Source organism: Apium graveolens, chromosome 6 (assembly GCF_009905375.1).
Source record: "Apium graveolens cultivar Ventura chromosome 6, ASM990537v1, whole genome shotgun sequence".
In the NCBI taxonomy this organism is placed as follows: Eukaryota; Viridiplantae; Streptophyta; class Magnoliopsida; order Apiales; family Apiaceae; genus Apium; species Apium graveolens.
This window is the reverse complement of record NC_133652.1, coordinates 25,580,514-25,601,751: the sequence shown is the minus strand read 5'-3', so window position 1 is coordinate 25,601,751 and position 21,238 is coordinate 25,580,514. Positions and strand designations below refer to the sequence as shown.

The 21,238-nt window shown below is 31.9% G+C and overlaps 2 protein-coding genes across 2 annotated transcripts; one reads left to right on the top strand and one right to left on the bottom strand.

Annotated features, from left to right (window-relative positions):
• The first annotated feature begins 8,550 nt into the window (after positions 1 to 8,550).
• Positions 8,551 to 9,348, top strand: LOC141668770 (brassinosteroid-responsive RING protein 1-like). The gene has a single exon (XM_074475778.1). It carries the CDS (start codon positions 8,702 to 8,704, stop codon positions 9,203 to 9,205), a length of 504 nt encoding a protein of 167 aa, XP_074331879.1. The 5' UTR covers positions 8,551 to 8,701; the 3' UTR covers positions 9,206 to 9,348.
• Positions 9,349 to 12,054: 2,706 nt separating this feature from the next.
• Positions 12,055 to 16,108, bottom strand: LOC141666539 (uncharacterized). Its single transcript, XM_074472596.1, has 8 exons — positions 15,863 to 16,108; positions 15,612 to 15,633; positions 14,401 to 14,457; positions 14,236 to 14,317; positions 13,296 to 13,391; positions 13,061 to 13,185; positions 12,936 to 12,954; positions 12,055 to 12,533 (listed from the first exon to the last, which is right to left on the bottom strand). Exons 1-8 carry the CDS (start codon positions 15,960 to 15,962, stop codon positions 12,273 to 12,275), a joined length of 762 nt encoding a protein of 253 aa, XP_074328697.1. The 5' UTR covers positions 15,963 to 16,108; the 3' UTR covers positions 12,055 to 12,272.
• Between the last annotated feature and the right edge of the window lie 5,130 nt (positions 16,109 to 21,238).

The window sequence follows — 21,238 nt, the reverse complement described above, 5'->3', positions numbered from 1 at the left end:
TTTATTTTAGACTGAATAATTAGTATATATAAATTAGGTGGCAATCCATTGAATGCTCTTTTAGACAGAAGTCCGTAGAGAACCATTATTTAAAAAAATATAAATTAATAATTTGTATCATTTTACATCATATATAGCAACAAATTTAAATTACCAAATTAAAAAATAAGTTGCATAATTTTTTTTATTTAAAAAATCATGAAATTTGATGAAATAGTTTAAAGTGATTCTGTAGTAGAATCACAGCAAACTCACACTTATCCAAAATTATTCCACAATATAATCAAATTAATTTTTTTTTAATTTCAATTGTTAAAATTTTTATTATATTTAAATATAAATATTATTCTACTTTAGCAACGAATTTGATGAAATTCTATAACAGAATTAAGGTTTCTCTACGGTTCTCTCTATATAAGAGGGTTTTATCTTAAAGAAAAGCCTATATGAATTTATTTTTGTTGGTCGAACTGTATTTTTATTTTAGTTTTGTGTTAGTCTCAATCAATTGTATAATGTATTTTTTTATCCTGGATAAATAACATATATTATTCGTTTATCCAAATTTATTATTATTATTTTTTTAGGAGGATTGATAATATTATTATTTTATTTTAACCCGAATCACATGATATATCAACGAAATCTTAATAATTATATTTAGTTTGCTTAAATTTAATTTAACCTAAAGTAATAAATTAGAATAATATAAAACTCTATATGAATTAAAATATAAATTGGTAAAAGAAGTTGAATTTAATATAAATTAGAATGATATATAGTTCGTTATAAAATAGAATTGAAATTGGTAAAACAATAGAGGAAGTTGACTTCAATATCAATTAGAATTAGAATTGATCAACCCAATAATTAGAATTAAAATAATTAAATAAGGGTAATTAAGTAATTTCAGCAAGTACCGACCGACCGACTACCAAACTTTTAATGTTTCGTCTATTATAATATAATATAGATTGAATGTGTTTGGAGACAGGTAAATTCAATTTCTTGCCTTTATTTTTTATTTTTTTAGTATTAATCAATACTCCTTCGTCCTAAGTACTTTAAAATGTATAAAAGTCATTGTAACGCATATTTTTTTTTAAAATATTTTCTTGAAATAAAATTCTATATATTCAGAAAAAAAAATTAAAGAATAATTTGTAAAGTTATCATTTTTTTAATGGACTTATATTTTGGGACGGAAGTCGTATCTAACAAACATATACTCTCTCCATCCCTCCCAACGAGAGTGTACGGCGCGCATTTTAAAATGAATAGAAAATATAGTTCTATAATTTATTTATTTTTAAAAAAATTCTGACTAAAAATAGATTATTTAAACTTTTATTTAGAAAAATAATTTTTTTTAAAAGTTAAAGAACTATAGTTTATTTTCATCTTAAAATACGTGCCGGACACTTTCCCATAATTGAGAGGGACGAAGGGAGTATGATATATAATAAACTTTTAAAAAAATCAGGTAATTTATTATTTGGTCCTATAAAATAAGCATATCTGTGTATATTTAATTAACAGCAGTTAAGTTAATGATATAAAATTTCCGTACCACATCCAGTAGGAATAAATTTGAGTTAAAATGCGTCATGAAAGTAAGAAAAAAGAGAATAATGAGGACCACATGCAAAGTAAAGAAAATAATTAAAAAAGAAATGTTTAAAATGAGGCAAGGGGACAACCACACACAGAGACAAGGGAAAGGACAAAGGGAGTGGGGGGAGCCAAGCCAGTGGAAATCGGTGACAAGCAAAGAAAGACGGTAGACCATACATCATGGGTGGATGTGTAATTTCACATGATGTACAGTGCACATCTATACTTACAAACATACGCAAACATATGTATTCTTTCCCGTATTCAACTTCTCTTTTGCTGTATAGTTCAAGTAAAACAATTTGATAAAGAGTATAACATCTTATTTTGGTATTTTCTATTATCTTAACATTTTAAAATTTTAGATACACTGATTATTTAACATAGTATCAAAAATCGATTTAGGGTGGGATTCGGTTTTAAGTACTTTCATCCATATTTATTTAATTTAATATTTATTATTATTATATTAATTTTGGTATTGGTTATATTTGTTATTGACAATCGTAACAAAAATTATCGTACTATTTAGAGGAGAGTTAAAAAATATAAGATTTAGACCTTTCTCTATCAACTTAAAATTTTAGACTGACTCATTACTTAACTATTAGTCATCTGTTTAGATTTATTTTTATGTAATTTTCTAGTTCTTTATGTGTTTTGGATCTTGCGTACTGTTAATTTTTCTATCTTCTAGCATCCATTATTTGCGTTCATCTTAATCTGTCATTATGGTGATTCCTCCCACTGATTTACCTTTTGAATGACTAATGGATGTGTTTAATTTTTCGCGAAATTAACAAATATAGGATCTTTAAGGAATGTTTCTCTTTTTTGCAATTTCTATTGGGTAGTACAATTTTTTTCTTCGAACTTGAAAATATGTTTTACTATCTATTTCTAAAGAATTATAGTGTTATTAAGAATGCACGTAAAATAAATAAATATAGATGAAACTGCTGAGAGTTTTTTAAATATTAAGAATTTGACATATATAAATTCTAAAATGGAGGGTGTGATGGGAAGTACTAACTCCGTGGGTTCTATACGTTTACTATTTGCACGTATTTTAAGATTTATATAAAGTATAGTTTTATAATATTTATTTTAAATATTAAGAATTTGACATATATAAATTCTAAAAGGAGGGTACGATGTGAAGTACTCCCACCGTCCCTCCCAATTGTTATCGTTTCTAAGAGAGTGTCCGACACGCATTTTAAGATGAATAGAAAGTGTAGTTCTATATTTTTTTAAAAAAAGAATTCTTTCTCTAAATAAAAATAGAATGTTTAAATTTTTATTCAGAATTTTTTTTAAAAAAAAGTTAAAAAACTATACTTTCTCTTGATCTTAAAACAGGTGTCAAAAACTCTTCCGAAACGATAATAATTGAGAGGGAAGGAGGTAGTATATATTTAGGTTAAAAAAGGAGGTCGGCCCAAAATCGCGGTAGAGGGAAGGAGGAATAATAAAAAGAAAAACAATAGGGGGTGTAGCGTGAGGAATAGTGAAAGTGGGGGGATGAAATGTCAGTGAGTTTGGCGACACAATTTGAATTTGGAGATTGGCTCACCACCACCATCACCGCCCCTACCACCCTCCCACCATTTCTACTTTTCTACCACATACATTTTATTCCGGATCCCTCCCACCATCTATCCATGCTCCCCCCGTCCTCCTCAACCTCCCAAACCACCTACATTACATTTTTTTGTGTATTCCGTTTTTACATATAACAACTTGGGATTCCGTGTTAAAAATATTAATATAGATCCAGTTGAATCTATCCTCTCTTGCGTCCACTTAAATTTTAAATGCATTTAACATCATATTAGAGTTTTGACATAAAATTCACGTTCGACTCTCTCGGTCACCAATGATAACTAAACAAAATAAATTGGAGAGTCCAAAGTTAGTTATAAAATCATGATAAACAAATTGGAGTTTGAGCTTTATTTCACAATAACAAAAGTTATGGCATAAAAGAAACTGGGAGATATATAGGAAAATAGGTTGTCACCTAATTAAGTTCATGCATTTACACCCGAACCTGTCGCACTAAATAAAAATGGGGTGTACATATTCACCGGATCTCACCTCAACACACAAACACACACATGCCAAATTAATCATACTCTACTGTCATATCTTTGATTAGTTGTGTTGGATCATAACTAAATTCATACAAGAACAAAATAATAATAATAATAATAATATAATAATAATAATAATAATAATAATAATAATAATAATAATAATATAAATGTGATAGAACCAAGATGGGTGAAGCCTAGCTAGGGCACCCCAAAAATTTCATCATCATCAACATATGCCTATCCTGTTATCAGTGTTTTTTTTTTACATTCTTTTGTTTTCTTTTAATTTCGCTACATACGTATGTCGTCTCATCAGCTGCAACTACTTTGTTGCAGCTCCATGATAATGATTGGAAATGTCCAAAAGAAATGAGATGATTGATTTCTTTTCTCATTTGTAATCCTCCATTAGTGTAGGGTCTCTCTTTTCACCTGTTTTGTGGGGGGCTTTTAAAGGGGATAAAACTACATTAATAATGAATCCAATTTTAGCTTTACATTGCCACTGCCCATGCAATTACCTTTATCACAATTTTTATGTCCGACACTCTTTTTATTTATTCATTTTAGTTTGTTTTTAGTATTAAGTTCATTTTTCATACTTTACGCTATATTCCCCAATCTAGGATACAAAATAAATAATAGAATATTCTTTATTTTCCTTTTGGTTCTAATTCTTTCAAAATGAGAAAAAGATTTTAGTTACAAAATTAAAAAAAATATTTTTTTCAAATCTTCGCTTTCTTTTTATATCTTTCGTAAAAATTATTCAGAAATAAGTTTAAAAATATTATTAACATTCATTTTTTCCGAAAAACAGGAACACAAACATGTATATACGTAATCGAGGAGAGACTGGGAAAAAATCAATTACGTATGTTGTAGGAACATTTCTCGGACGGACAGATGCTAATGCTGCGGTAGGTAGAGCTCTGTAACAAATATACAAACACACTGTATCTATGGTTAAAAACTAGTCAACTATACTGATTAAACTAAATTAGTTCTGGTCAACAAATATTGATATGGTCTTAGGTTGCTGGAATTTGGATTACTTGATCTACCAAATGTGGTTTTGTAGTACTATAGATAATTAATTAGCTGGTGTTCGATTATTGAACACTTCAATTTAATAATTTGCTCAACACTTGCATGTTCGAAGCTAGATCTTATGCAATATTCTTCGTATTTTAATTACAACTAAAAGCTAAATTAATCATACTTCTAAACGTACATGCATATTGATATATTTGATAGTTTAGATGCATGTTTAGTACATTTGTCAAAGTAAATTTGTTTTTCAACTGTAAATTGATATGACTTGATACCGCAATTCTTTTATAAATTCCTTCCAAATTTAATCATGGTAAGCAGCTTTTCCGAACAATTGGCACATGTAACAACCCGATATTTTATAATTATTTTTAGTTATATTATTTGATTTAATTAATTATTTATGTCAATGTGTTGTAATTAAATTAGTTTGTGTAAGTTTATTTTTATATTTATAATCAGAATATTGTTTTAAGAGTATTGGTTTTAAAAAAATAGTAAGGCTTTTATTAAAAAAGAGTGAGGATTTTAATAAAAAAAAGGGAAAAAGAAGGGAGAGTTAGGATTTGCTAAAAAAATAAGGGTTTGCGTTAATTTGATCGGAGAAGAGAGGAGAGAGGGAGAGAGAAAGAGAAAATATATGGAGATTGAGATGAATATCAAGAACTTTTTGGGGGTTATGAATTTGGCGTTTGTGGAATAGGGTTCTTGTGATTTGTGTTTCTCAAATCATTATTAGCATTCTCGATTACTAAGATCTCGAGGTACGGATATCTTCTTTGTTCTCTTGTTTTTCGTTTCCGTATTCTTCATTGTATACGATCTGATTTCTTGTTAAATTCATATCTGATTCGTTATCTGTTAGAATTTGTTGATTTCGGTCATTTCGGAAAGGTCTTTTAATTATCTACAACTTTCGTTCGTTGCCGTTTGTGAAATACGGTCTCTAGATATGAGTTTTTCTGCAATTTGTATGACCTGCCTGTTTGACTTCGGGATTTGAATATTCAACCTTTGAAAAATCATATTAAATTGAATATTTGTTCAAATATTATGAGCAATACCATTCTGGAAAGCTCTTTTTGATATCTGCAATTTGCGTTTACATTCTGCTGCTAAATTATGTGATTTTGATGTCTTTAACATCAAAATACAATTGTAATCAGGGGCTGATTATGTTCTGCAGTCCGCATTTATTTGTTTTCTGAATTCGTTACTTGTTCATTTTTTACGAGCCTTACCATTCTGGAAAGGTCTCAGAATTTCCTACGACTTTCGTGTTTCGTACTTTTTCAGTTGACTTCATCTTTATGCAGTAATTAGATATTTTTTGAAACTGATCAGATTTGAACTTATCAATAATTAGTGATTTGTTATGTTATTTTGTTTCGTGATATTGGGTCATAGTGTTTTGAGGTTATTTGATAAATTTATATATGATTTTGGAAATGTAAGATATTTGAATGTGTGATATTTGAGTATTTATTTTGAGTTATTTATGTTATTTGTATGACTTGGGAATTTGTAAGACATCCGTCGCGAGCGGATAATTTCGTGCTTGGCACCTCCTATGCGGTGTACTTAAATTGTATGGGTGTGTGGCCGAAGTTGTGGGACACGTATAACCATGATTAGTATGTGTATGATTTGGCCTTTTGGGTAGCACGTGCTTATTGCCGTGCAAGCCCCTGTAAGATATTGGGTAGCATTTGCTTTGTGCTGTGCAAGCCCCTCTAAGTTTTGATTACTGCATATTTCTGGATTACCGGAATTGTAGGACATCCTGTAAATGTAAGATTATCTCCCATGTTCGTATGTAAGCTATTTTGTGTATTATTTTGTAAGTGTGAGAATATGTGTAAGGGTATGATTTTATTTTATCATTATTCTTTCGATTATATTATTTGTGATTATTATGTATAATTGATAAGGATATGTGTAAGAGTATGATAAGTTTTGGGTGATAAGCATTTAGTTTTGGGTGATAAGTTTTTATATATATATATAATATATAAAAAATCTATTTTAATGTATAATTTAATGAAATATGGAGAGTGTATATATAAATATATATATTTACATAATATTCTATAAAAACTTGTAAAAAATTAAATTATATTTATATTATCTACATAAATATATGTACGTGTTATATATATATATTAATTTATAAATATATTTATCTCGTGTAATTTCGTGTACTTTCGTGTACCTAAATTGAAACCCATACCCGACACTAAATCTATCGTGTAATTTCGTGTTCGTGTACATTCGTGTTTCGTGTACCAAAAATTAAAACGCATATCCACATTTTTCGTGTCGTGTACCAAATTGTCCGCTCTAAGTAGAAGTACACAAGCCTTGCGGAGGTAATTAGTCAAAAGTCGAAACTCAAAATTGAAATGGGGGTAGCATATGAACCTTTGAAATTAAAATGGAACAAATGACTTTTCATACTTTATAATCATCCTTCTAAAATATGACAAAATACCCGTTTGAGAAATTTTAAAATAAATAACTTATAATTAAAAATTATTAAGTGACTTATAAGTGATAAGTTAATTAATATTTATAAGATCAAAAGTATTTTGATAATTTTACTTATAATTCAGAATTCTTTGTACATATATAGACTAAAATAAATAATTTTTAAATATAATTATCTTGATTCTTATATTTTAAGTTAGATTAACATTTAAAAAATATTTTTTAAAACTAAAATTAATAAAAAATCAAAAAATAAAAAATAAGTTGACAAAAAGTAGGTCGTTACTCACATTCAACTTATCATCTTATAAATAGTAAATTCAGCTTATAAATTGAGTCGACAAACACTCGTCGATATGTTGTTGCGGACTTATAAGTCATTAAGCTGACTTATCAGATTGCCAAACACGCCCTTTGTAGAAGTATTTTATTGACCAAAAATTGAATTTAATTTATACTAGGTATGTTATATCTGTAGTGACGTATTCAAAAATCAGGTTAATTGGGTCAGTTAAAAAAATCCGTATCCGACTCATTAAAGTCGTGTTGATATTTTTCTGACACAATAAAATATCAGGTTACAATGATTCTGGTTAATCGGCCTAAAATATGATCGGTTTGGGTCGGTCTAATCGATTTGAGCACCTCATATGCACCCATACCTTAGATAAAGATCCATAAAGCACTATTATTTAAAAAATATAAATAAATAATTTATTTTATTTTCATCATATATAATTATAAATTTTAATTATCAAATTACAAATGAAATTACACAATTTTTTATTCAAAAATTTATTAAAATTTGATGAAATAGTTTTAAAGTTGCTCTGTAGTAAAATCACATTTATCAAAAATTATTCTACAATAAAATCAAAGGTAAAATCAATTTTTTTTCAAATTTTAATTAATAAATATTTTATTAACATTAAATATATTATTATTTTACATTAATAACGAATTTGATAAAATTCAATAATCAAATTAAGGTTCGCTACTACTCTTTATATAAGGTTATTGAAGGTTTACAAATCTAAATATAAAAAGAATCTAGTAAAAACAAGTTTTTCCAACATTCACGTATTTCTTAAAAAATATTAACTGTTACCTTGCTTAATTTATTTTTTTTAATAATGATGTCAACCTCTCCAATATTTAAAAAAGATAGCTTTGGCGTCGAAATTCAATAACACGGTACATTAAGGACAGTAAGTAAATGTGTACACAACACAATCAAACACATATCTATCTACCTATCCATTTATTTTATAAACTACACGGCACTCTCTCCCTTCTCCCTCCTCTCTCTTTCCTCTCCCTCATCTCTCTCCCTATATATTCTCTCCTCACTTCTTTCCCCGTTCACCGTTCTCTCTCTCTCTCCCTCTCCCTCTCTCTCTCTCTCTCTCCAACATAACTTACAAACTAACAAAATTCTATATATAGCTATGGGCTTTCCACTAGGCTACACAGACCTATTTTTCCCGAAGCTCCTAATCCACACTCTAACACTCCTCGGCCTGCTCCGTAAATTCATTTCCATTCTCCTCCGAACTCTCGGCCTCTCCGACTTTCTCGAACCCGAAGTCTCCTGGTCGACCCGACCCGACACCTCCACCGTCGACGAGTACTCCTGCGTCTCCGCAGCCTTAATGCGTGAGTTCTTACCAGTAGTAAAATTCTCCGACATAATTGATCCACCTGACAGTTGCGCTGTCTGTTTGTACGAGTTTGATGCAAGTGATGAGATCCGACGGCTGACAAACTGCCGACACGTGTTTCACAGGAACTGTGTGGACCGTTGGATGGATCATGATCAGAAGACGTGTCCGCTTTGTAGAACGCCGTTTATATCGGGCGATTTACAAGATGAGTTTAATGAGAGGCTTTGGGCTGCTTCGGGAATCTCGGATTATTACGAAGAGTATTCCACGATTAGTTCCAATTTGTAGTGTTTTTTTTTTGGGAGATTTCAGATATATAGATACAGATGTGTATATGTAATGGAAAGTTTAGTGGGGTGAAAAAAAGTGTATATACAAGAGAGTTGATATGCTTTTTTGTTAATGAAATTGGTATCGACTTTGCTTTTTAACTGACTTTTTGCTACTAATTTTAGTTAATTACAGTTGTTTATTTTTGGTTCTTGCAATTGTGCCGTTCTTTCTATGCCCTAAAAATTCTTATAATTCGTATGATTAATGGACACAAAATTGGTTGTGATAAATTTTGTAAAAATATTTATAGTACTTTTCTGTTACAAATTTGGAAAGTTTAACTATCAAATCAAATGTAAATTTTAATGAAATTGGTATCGACTTTTTTAAGCGATTTTATGCTACTAATTTTGGTTTACCAAGGTTGTTTAGTTTTTTTTGTTAACAATTAGGCTTAACTGTTTGTGTATGTATTATAATAAATCTTGACATGAGCGAAAATCAATTGAATAACATTATTATAAACTATTTAGTTTTGATTTTTGCAATTGTGTCAATTTTTTTTAACCTAAAAACCTTAAAATTCAAGTGATTATTGAAGAGATGATATATTGTGATAAATTTGTAGGGTAATTGAAGGTAAGGATAAGAAAGGATGGAAGGAATTTTTTCTTAGTTATTTGTGTTATTAATGTGGAAAGTTTGACTATCAAATCAAATGTAACTTAACTTTTAAGAAGGAAAAGATAAAATAGAAAGGAATTAGTTAAGTGGAATGAAAAATAATTAGATGTGAGTGTTTAAATCTAGAAAGAAAAGAGAAATTAGTATTGTGAGATGGTGATTAGATTAGACTTTAGAGAAGATATTAAGGAGTTAATAATGTGGTGGGGGTGGTGTAGTATAGGGAAATGGGGAGGGGCCATAGGTGGGAGTAGCAGTAAACAGTTACAAGTGTCCTACTGGTTTCGTTGGGTTGTGGGTGCAAGTATCCGGGTTAAATGGATCTTGTCGATAAATTAAATGATTAGACAGTAGTACCTTCTTTGTTTGTTTCCTTATACATCAATTTTACTCCTCACCGTTGCCTTTGATTTTACCTCATTCTTTTTGCTACTTCCCACTCACCACTGGGTAAAGTTAAAGACATAATTAGCCCACACTTAATTACCCAATCAAATGACTACTAGGCAGTAGGCCTACCTTGTTTGCCTCTGTAACAAAATAAATTGTTTTTTTCATAAAAATGATAGGTCTGTTCCATTATAAATTTCGAAAATCAAAAATAATAAGTTAAGTTATCGATTTATAATTTATCAGAATTTTTTTAAAATCAGATGATTTATCATTATTTTACAGGAAATTTAATGAATCTGTCAAATATTTTTGACCTATTTTTCAGCGAATTATCTGCAATTTTTAAAAAATTGACTGATTTCTGTAACTATGCTGCCCAGTAATGTAAAAATTCCTCAAATTCAAAGGATTTTTTTATTGGTTCTAATTAGAGTATGTTTAATATTATTTGATCTAAACTCACACTATATATAGATGTGTGCAACTCTCTTAATCAATGTGTGGGGATATTGTTACTGGTTACTTTAGGTGAGCAAGAAAGGATGTTGTTATCTTGGTAGTGGTGTATACACTGAGCAATATGCTAATATCAAGTCTCTATCTCACCCCCTTTTCTGGGTGCAAGTAGCTCAATGCTACATGATTAATGTTTGTAATCTTCATGGCTGGCCAACAAGTATAGTCATTGACATGGACCCTATATTCTTCAACCATTTTGGCAAATAACTCTTCACTTTTCATGAGAAATCGAGAGTTGATGTTATCAACAATCTACCATCCCGGCTCCTGAAACAGATGTTTGATGGATGCTTCGAGACCTACTTAACATGCATGTGCAGTGTCAATCATAAACACCACCAGGTCCAGCATACTAGGCTACTTCCAGCTTAATGTTGGTATAATAAAAACTTCCGTAATGTTACCATTATAAGGTTGTTTATAACCAACCTGATACCATTTATCTACCCTACTTACCTGGCAAAACAAATACAATAGCTTCTAATAGAAATCCCCAGAGAGAGGGGAAGAAATGTCATGTGAACTGGAGTTTCCATTTACAAAGGGCCAGTTAGGATAAGAAAATTAGGTATTTCCAAGTTTGAAATTGGGTGTGTTGCTCAAATTGCAGGCGTAACAGCCGACCCGCACTCTTTAGAAAATATCTATTTCAAATTTAGTTCTGGACTACTTTTGCCTTCTTTTAAGACTTTAAGTACTTTACTGCGGTCGAGGAGGTGGCTTTTGAGTTTCATCGTCACCTGTGTACCTTAACTTCATAATATACTAATGTTCAACAAGGCTACTAATTGTTCTTAGAAAGAAGCGTGCTTCTAAAATGTACACCAGGATAGTTGAGCTTGAATAAAGCTCACTTTTTAGCATCCAATTCTATGGGAAAACAGACATATCCACGAGAGGTTCTTGTAAAGTGGCAATTTACTTTGCTTCACAGTTTCCCTCATCTCCTCCCCTTTTCAGTTTTTGATTTAAGACTTGACAGTAGGTCTTGTGATGGCGGAGTACATGGCAGGACCTAATTAATGCAACTCAATTTAGTAATCAAATCTGTAGTAGCTATTCAATTTTAATAAGTTTATTAGCTATCCATGATATTCATTGAATGGCACTTGCAAAAGTATCAGACAAAATTTTGTCATACACCTTCTAATACCATCTTACTGATATGCCCATTTCCACCAAGGATTATATTGTAGCTATAATATCATAAACACGCAAAGTCGGAACAAATGGATGAAAAAGACTTACCTAAGCATTTCAGGACAAGATGATGTTAAAATATAAATAGATGGGGAAACTGAGAGGTTTGAATTGTAAACATGCAGAATTCAACTTAGTATACACATTAAATCTTCAGCACACAAGCAACCTTTGTTATCTCTCCTTGTTCAGAGCAATGCCAGTTTGAAAAATATCTAAGAGAATGAGAATGGAATCTAGATGCAAATGTAATGCCAAATTTACATGTATTAGGAACTTGAAGTGATCACTTAGGATATCCCTGTGGAGGATAACCTGCAGGAGGGTAAGGCTGAGCTTGAGGAGGTGGATAACCTGCTGGAGGATAACCCTGAGCTTGAGGGGGTGGATAGCCATAGGGTTGTTGCCCATAGGGCTGTGGAGGAGGATATCCAGCTGCAGGTGGATATGGCTGATCAAGGCGAGACATCTGCTGTGCTGGGGGAACTCCCATTGGCTGTCCACCAAACATACCATCTCGCTTATCCATTTCAATCTTGTGTTGTGTCTGCAAAAATCCAAAAGAATGTAGTTTAGCAAAAATGAATAAATGCATAGCAGCGACAATGTCACTTAAAAGTCCCTTCATCTATCAAATTCATTATTACGGTTGTTTCCAAGGGTGAAACAAGCATCTTGTTTTATTTAAGGTCTATCAAGCCTACAATACCCGGAATCTTTACTATCCCCAAGTATACACTTTGAACATTCAATACTTGGTGGATTTTTTTATGTAGGACAAGAAACATGAACGAATTTTAAAATATCACTGGTTTTAACACTTTAAACGTGTACAGTAAGTTCAGTACTGGCAGCCGATATCAGGTAACATTCTTTCAAGCAGAGCTTGTAAAATATTAAAGAGAACTATATGTACATATTTGGAAGAGTTAAGAGGATATTTTCATACCTGCATACAAGCGCACACCCTAGAGAAAAAAAAAGAGAAACGTAAAATAAAAAGAGTTAGTACATTATAGACTTATAGTACAATTGTTTTTAAAATCCATGCGGGGTGAGGAAAGAATAACCTACGTGCAGTAGACCAGATCCGCTGCACAGTTCAGTATCTGGGAGGCCTCAGAAAGTTCATCACTTCCAACTATCATTGCAACAATGGAAAATATGCATGCAACTTGTTGAAGGCAGAACATAAAACCCTGCACATCAATTAGAAGCATATTAACCACATACAAAACTGTAGTGCTTGTGTGGGAGTGACTAGCATGCACGTTTGTGCATGAGATATCGAGAGGGACAGAAAAATTACAATGATACAATTATCACACTTTGTTGTCTGTATGTTGAACTCATCTTGCAGAAGAAAGCGAGTTGAAGCTACTGAATTTCCAAAGCAACACACTACCTGCAAATTTGTGAACAGAACAATAATAACGACGGATAAATATTATGTCCTTCAAAAATTATAAATTGGTGCTCAATTAGTCAAAGTGATAGGAGTATAGGACATATAGATATAATAACAGAAAGAGAGTCCCGCAAGTTAAACAGAATAGGGTTTAGGCCAGCCACCAAGATTATAAAGACAAATAACCAAGTACTCCACCATCTGAACATAAGTTTAAGATGGAAATAGATTCAGGAAACAGATATACTATAGATCTTTCTATCAAAATTCCTAATGCAATCAGTCAACTGGGCATAAACTGGATCCACATAATAATTTGAAATTATCAGTTCTTAAAACCGCGAATATGCCCACCTACGTTTGACAGTCCCAACTTCTACTGGTATTAAAGCTGAGAAGGACACTTGAAACACTCAATAAGGTCTCTTTTTGGAAATTCACAAAGAAGTGTGCCTTCCAACACATAAAAAAATTCATTAGATTTTGGTAGACACTGGAGCAGTTTTACTTAATTTTAACATAAAAAAGATGTAAATGAAGCATTATTATAATTCTTCTTTAACATTTTTAGGTTTTATAATTGTTAGCCTTGTGAAGACTCCACAATCAAAATAAGAAGCAACTATGAGGGGAGTTATGGTTTTAAGCATCTAGACTACCTAATAGTGTTAATCATCCAGATGTCCTCTCCCCTCCCCCCCCCCCTCTAATTCTCCTTTAGCCACGACAACTTGTAAATGAAAGTGGTTCGATCACCAACTTGGAGTGTGCTTTAGATATATACAGGTAATGTAAAATTGGGAAGATAGAAGGTAAATTGCTCTTAATTTGGGTCACATACCTCGGTGCAAAGGCAAAACTCAGGGCATTTGCTTTCACCACACCGACCACTGCAAGGCATATAACCAGCACAGCACACGTACCTATGGCGAATAGGAAGCACCTTATTTACCGTAAAGGCGGTCCAAAAACTTAGCTTTAAAAGAATATAGAGTCATCGAATTACCTTGACATGTCATTGTAAAGTGCGCGCTTACGAAGCAAGTACGATACACATGGTCCACTGGCACATCAATGAAACAAAACGTTAAATTGGAACACATCATCTTTCACAAACATTGCTTGTAACTTACAAGCAATTTCTATTAGAAGATAATAGATTACTAAAAACATTCTATTTTACTGTAGTAGAATAATATAATGAGTTACTTCTATTTAATTATGTTAGTTAATACTATCAAGAAGTACATCTTGATCACAGTGGTAACTAGTTTCTTATTATTAGAGTTATTTTTAGGTTCTATGATATCTTTAATTATTTCCGGAGCACATTGGATAATTCAGTTCTCAGTTATTCCATTCAAACTTTCTCTTCTGCTGATGATATACATCCTAACTTAAAGGTTATAGTTTTATTCTAAACCATTAAATTAATAATCTCTGTCCTACAGCAAATTTACAATTTGCATCCCTGTCTACACCTTTAAAATGCATATGTACAGCTCTCGCTGCATATATTTAAGTTTTTTATAATCTATGATCCAAGCAAACCATATTGGCTCTATTTGTTTGGGTAATTTTACCCGAAAATTTATACTTAATTTTACAGTGTTTATTTGCCTAACAGCCTAAGAAAATTAGTCAAAGTACTTATCCAAAACACGGTATTGTATGCCAACAAAGCCTTATTACAGCAAGTTTCCAGACAATGTTGCTGTACCATTTATGAAATACTATAACCAGTAATCAAAAAACTGATACAAGCACAAACTCAAGTCTAATATCAAATAAACATACAGCACGAGCAGGTTCACAAACTTTCATTTAGTAATCTGATTAACTTTTTAGATTGCATTTCTGAAACTGTCAAACCGAGTAATTAGAAGCCAGGAAAACACTAATGAAAATCTTCATTCAAGGCCATAACACATTTAACATATCAACTACACAATTTATACCAAAGCAAACAAAAGAAAATGAAACCTACGAGCTGCAGTTCATCAATCTATAACCACAACAAAATTACATAATCAGAAGATACCAATCTAATGTAAGAGGCAATTAAAAGTCAACCCTAAATCATCATGACATTGCTCAACATCTACAAAACGCAAATATATGTGTATTTAACTAGTCATGATTAAATCAAACATAATCGAACTTTTAAAAAAAATAATAGATCCGCGTAAAAATACTTGAAAGTAAGACAAGACTTACCACCACAAAGCAAGACAGCAATCTGCAAAAATTTAATAACACACAAATAAGCATCCAATTAGTAATATAAAATACAGATCATACCCATAAATAGAAGAGATATAGAGGGAGGGAGGGGGAGGGAGAGAGGGAGAGGGAGAGGGAGAGGGAGAGAGAGAGAGAGAGAGAGAGAGGGAGGGAGGGAGAGAGAGAGAGAGAGGGAGGGAGAGAGAGAGAGAGAGAGAGAGAGAGAGAGAGAGAGAGGACAGTACAAGGAGTGTCGACTTTCATAGTGGAGATGAGATCGGAGTGCCAGAGATTGCGGTAATTTTGACGGAGCTGCATTTTTTCATAGCTAGCCTGAGACGTCATGGTTGCACAATTTTGCGATGAGAAGAAGCAGTCGCCTGAGGGTAGAGGAAATGAATTTGGGTAATAGAAAGACTCAAGTCAATTTAGGGGAAATCAAACTTTAAAATTATAAAAGAATGCCAAACAGCTAATTCTTGTCTGGAAGCTTCCGGGAAAGGATTATTTCCTTTGAATTTTATAACAACTTGTTTCTAGGCCCGTCTTTACCTAATTGTTGCTTACCTGTGTGTTCTCAAAATCCCATCTTCCGATTAATTCCGATTAATTAGTTGCAGCCGCGGTAATTTTTATGAATTTTTATTGAAATATATATAATTATTTATTTAAATTAAAATTTTATATTCATTTAAACATAAATAATTATAAAAATTATGATATAAAAAATATATATTTATTAATAAATAACTAATATACTCATACTAATATATTAAATATAATTTAATTTTATAGTAAATCTGATTTTTATTCCGATTAATTCTCAATTTTTTATTGATCTCAAATGGATAGTTCGAGCGGTATAATGATCATTAAATAACATTATTTTTCTATTTTTGTTTGAATATATATTTGATATTTTTCAAAAATACCTTTGTTTGAAAACTGTTATTTTCTAGTTTATGCTATATGGCAATTTCAATAAAATAATTCATTTTTAGTTAGTTACAATATGACTTTTCCTCGAGTTTTTTTTATCAACTTGCCTGAAAAAAAATTATGTAGACACGTTCGTAGCAAATCACCTCTTTAAATATTCGTATTCCTGTTATATTTTTTTCTGTGATCCTTCTCCATCAACTCATTTTCTACTTGCTGTAATTAATAATTATGAGGGCTGAAAACTGAGCCTTATTTTTTGAATGGTTAAAATTTTTGCATGAATAATTTTAAAATTTAAAAAAAAATTGTGAAGAAAAGGTCATTTGTTAAAAAATAACACATGAATTATTTGTAGTATTTGTATATATTTGTAGTACTTGTATATATAGGGAGTTACTCACCGGAGGAATTATAGGACCAAAGAGAGCTCTGGTTCCGCCAACTCCGGAATAACCCCAAAATTTTAATATAAAATATTAAAATTTACTAAGAATTTTTTCTCGGAACCCCTAAATATATATAAAAAAATTGAAATTGAGAATTGGATAAACAAATTTTATTGATTTTCTTAAATATTTTATCTAAAATAATACAGGTTAGATGGAAATTAGTGAATTTATTCATTTAATCTTAATTACTTAATAGGAAATAAAATAAACATGTAAGATAGTACAATTTGAGACAAAAAAATATATCGATTAAGTATCAAAAACAAAACACCTGTTTTGAACCCCAAAAATCCCTAATAGACACTGTTGGGCCAAGAAGAATAAGAAATAGGAAATAAGTTATATAATGTGTAATAAGGCCCAAAGAGATAGAATGTAGGCCCATCTTGTAAAGGAAGCCCGTTAAGGAAGCCCGTTAAATAGAAAGCTATTGCCTCACTTGTAAAAGTTTGGAAAATTAAAGTATCAATAAAGAGAAGCTTCTCCAAAATATATGGCTCATAAATAGAGTCATCATTTGGCGTTAAAAGGAGCTCTTGAATTTGATACTCCAACATGATTATTGAAGAAACAGATCAAGAGAAATGTGGGAATACGACAGAGATCGAAATTGTTCAAAGATCAGAGCATATTGCTCCAACAGAGAATGATAAGGTACCATCGACCCTCAAGCCAAGACGGTTGTTTTCGGTGGAGGAAAACCCTCCACTTGAAGGATCTAAGGCGCAGAAACAGCCAGTTGAGCGTAAAAAGGAGAGTACTTAGGGATACTCGCACTCGTATCCTCACAGAAAAGGGGAATCAAGTGCTTTCAAGTGATGCTAGATTGCATTTGCAAAAGTTGCAACAGAAGAAACTCTTACGAGAACAGGAGGTAGAAGGTGTTGAAGGCTCAGATGAAGAGCTCAAGATGCTGGAAGCTGAAACTCAACGATTGGAGGCGAAGCTGGAGAAAATAAGAGAAATTCAATATTTGCAGCAGGAGTTGAAGCAAGCGTCGATCAAGGAAGGTGGTGACAAGGAGCTCGATAATGTAGAGCTTTCGGAAAATGATGATTACTATTACGATGAGGATGAGGTTTCTATGGAATCTATATATTGAAAACCTCGACGTCCTAAGACAACGTCATCAGGGGGTACTTCGCAAAGATCGGTGTCGACAGACACGATCTCACAAGAGGAATTTTTAAAAATGCAGGAGGATATGGAACAGTTGCGAGATCTAGTTCGTACTCAATCGAGGTTCGAAGCCCCGATAGAGAGCCCCTTGTCTCGAAGCATCGAGAAAGCAAAAATAGACAGGACGTTAAAAACTCCGACTCTCAATTAATTTGATGGATCTTCGGACCCGTCAGGGTTTCTCAACACTTTTGATGGTCAGATGACGTTTTTTGGACATTCAGAAGTTGCCCGTTGCCAATTTTTCTCCACATGCTTGCAGGGCACAACAAAGGAGGCAAAATCATAGCATCTTTGATTGCAATGCGACAACGACCTAGCGAATCACTGAGAAGCTATTTTAGTCACTTTCGTCAAGCCATATCTGAAATAACAGACTTGGAGGAGCCATTGGCAGTAAATTACTTAGCAGTAGGCATTGATGGAAGCCGACATTGTAACGACCGAGAATTTTGCGTCATAATTAAGAAAGTAAAGTATGTGTTATGTGATGAGATTATGTGATTAAGCGGTGATTATTTGTCTTATCTGTATACTAGAGTTAAGGAGCGTGAATAAAAACGTTCCAATTTAAAGAGTCAGCTTAGAAGTCGAGCTGTGGTGTCGGGCCGTCAGGTAGAACGGAACCCGTCCTAATATGGAATTAAATAATATAAAATATGAATTATATGTGAAGTGAATGAATAAAGTATTTCATCTTAAGAGACGTGTTGATTGGCAAATATAATGAGAAGCGTAATCGAAACGCTGAGCGTCGGGCCGTCAGGCTGAACGTGACCCGGTACGCGTAAAAGATGATAAAGAATAAAAAGGGAATACAGATATAAAGAGGAATAAATTTGTGATCAGACCTGAGTCGTTATATGATCATATATGTGTGATTGCTAGCCTGTGTGCATGACTGTGTGCTCTGTGAGATTTTTATGGATTTAAAATAATTATTTGATTTAAATAAGGGTTTATTTAACCTTCGTGCATTTTTATAAAATCATCCGAGTAAGATAAAAATATGGGATTTGTTCTATTATCCTTGTAAAGACCTTAGAGACTTTATAAAAATGATAAGTGAATTTGATTGTTGATCTTTGCATTTTTAAATTGATTTTATGTGGAAAATGTATTTATTAAAGCAAGTTTGCGAAATTCATATAAATTCAACTGTTCGCTCAAATTCTTATTATGAGTAATGGATAAAAAGCTAATTTCGAGACCTACGTGTTAAAATTGTCATTTTCAATAATTCTCGACTTCCCGAGAGAGATATATTTTATATTTGAATTTTGTTGCATTTAAGTAAAAAGAGAAAGTATGTGTGAGTCAAAAAGGAATTATTAAATTACCATCTTGCCCTTACTTTGGTGGAGTATAAATCAACCCCTTCCTCCCCATTTTCTTCTTTCTTTCCCGAGCACTCATTCTCTCTTCTCTCTTTTGCTTTCTTTCTCCCGAACACACACTCCCTCTCTCTCTCACTCCCTCTCGACTCTCTCATCTCTCACCTCTCTCACTCGCATGCAACCATTAAAACATACTCAAACACCGAGATATTGCTTCCATTAGTTATTATTCTTGGTATATACTTCAATTCCTACTTGCATGTAAGTGATTATAAAGGTTTTGTTGAAGTGATCACTATGGTTGTTGTTAAGAAAAACAATTTCTTGAAGCATAACTATAAGAGTGATTTTAAGAGGTTTTGGAGGTCATAAACTCGAGAAGAGATCCGTCATGGACTCTCTCAAGTTCGACCACCACCGGCCATGATCCAAAGGAGAGCCGGTGGGTTTTCCATGATGTGATTGTTGGATTTTAATGTTGCATGTTATGGTTTCTTGAAAGCTTGAAAAAGGGTTTTGTTTCTTTTGTTGAAAATTGAGTATGTGATTGGTAAAATGATTTCCTTGATTTTAAAATGAATGTGTGCATGTGATTGTTGCTTAGAAAATCAAAATTGATGATTTGCATGTGAGTTTTTGCTTCGGCTTTATGCTAATAAAAAGGGAAATTGAATTTTGTGACTTGATCTTGGTATGAACTAAGCTTAATTAGTAGGAAATAGAGTTGCATGTTGATTTAAAAGAGGAGTTAGTGTGCATGTCCTTGTTTGGTTCTTGGATTGTGAATTTTGAATTTTTGCCGAATAGAAAAAGGGTTTAGAAGAGATTGATTTGTGATTAAGTGAATGCATGCATGTTGATCGAATAATTTGATTAAAGTCGAGTCATTAGGTGATGTTTGGCTTTGTGCTTCGGAAATCTTGATGAAAATGAGTTAAATGACTAAGTTAAGGCTTAAAACAAGTTGAAAATGTGATATAGGACTTGCATGTCAATATTGATCTTTGTATGTGTGTTTTCTTGATAAACCCGAATGGGTTGAATCTTTAAAGTGGTTTGTTGTGAGTAGACTTGATTAAAGTAATGATGGATGGTGATTAGATTAATAAGGAATGAATTATTGTTGCATGCTAAGTTTAGGTTCGAATTTTTGAGTTAATAAGAAAGGAAATTGAATTTGGTGAGATAATCTTGGTAAACACTAAGTTTATATGATTTAAAAGCAATTGCATGATAGTTTTAAAGGAGATCAATGAGTGCATGCTAGTAATTAGTCTTTGAGTTGAAAATTATGTTCTTGCCGAATGAAAACAAGATAAAAAGGGGATAACTTGGTGATTAAGTGTATGCATGTTGATTTGATGGATTGATTAAGTTGAAATCACTAAGTAGTGCATGGTTTGGTGACTTAATGAATGGAATGATTTAATAGGGGATTAAAACAAGAAAGAAATGTGGTATATAACCTTGCATGTCAAAATCTATTTTTTTTTTATTCTTGATTGTGATAAGTGTTAAGGCCGAATAGGCCATAAGAAATAAAGGTCAAAACTTGATTTTGGTAATTGAAAGAATGATTGAGTGTTATATGTGAAAATCTTTGATTTTGCTTGATTGGATTGTTGTTTTGGTTCGAATTAAGGAATAAAAGAAAAGGGAATTAAGTCGATTAATATAAGTGATAGTATGCACATAAATGTTTGGTTGTAAATGG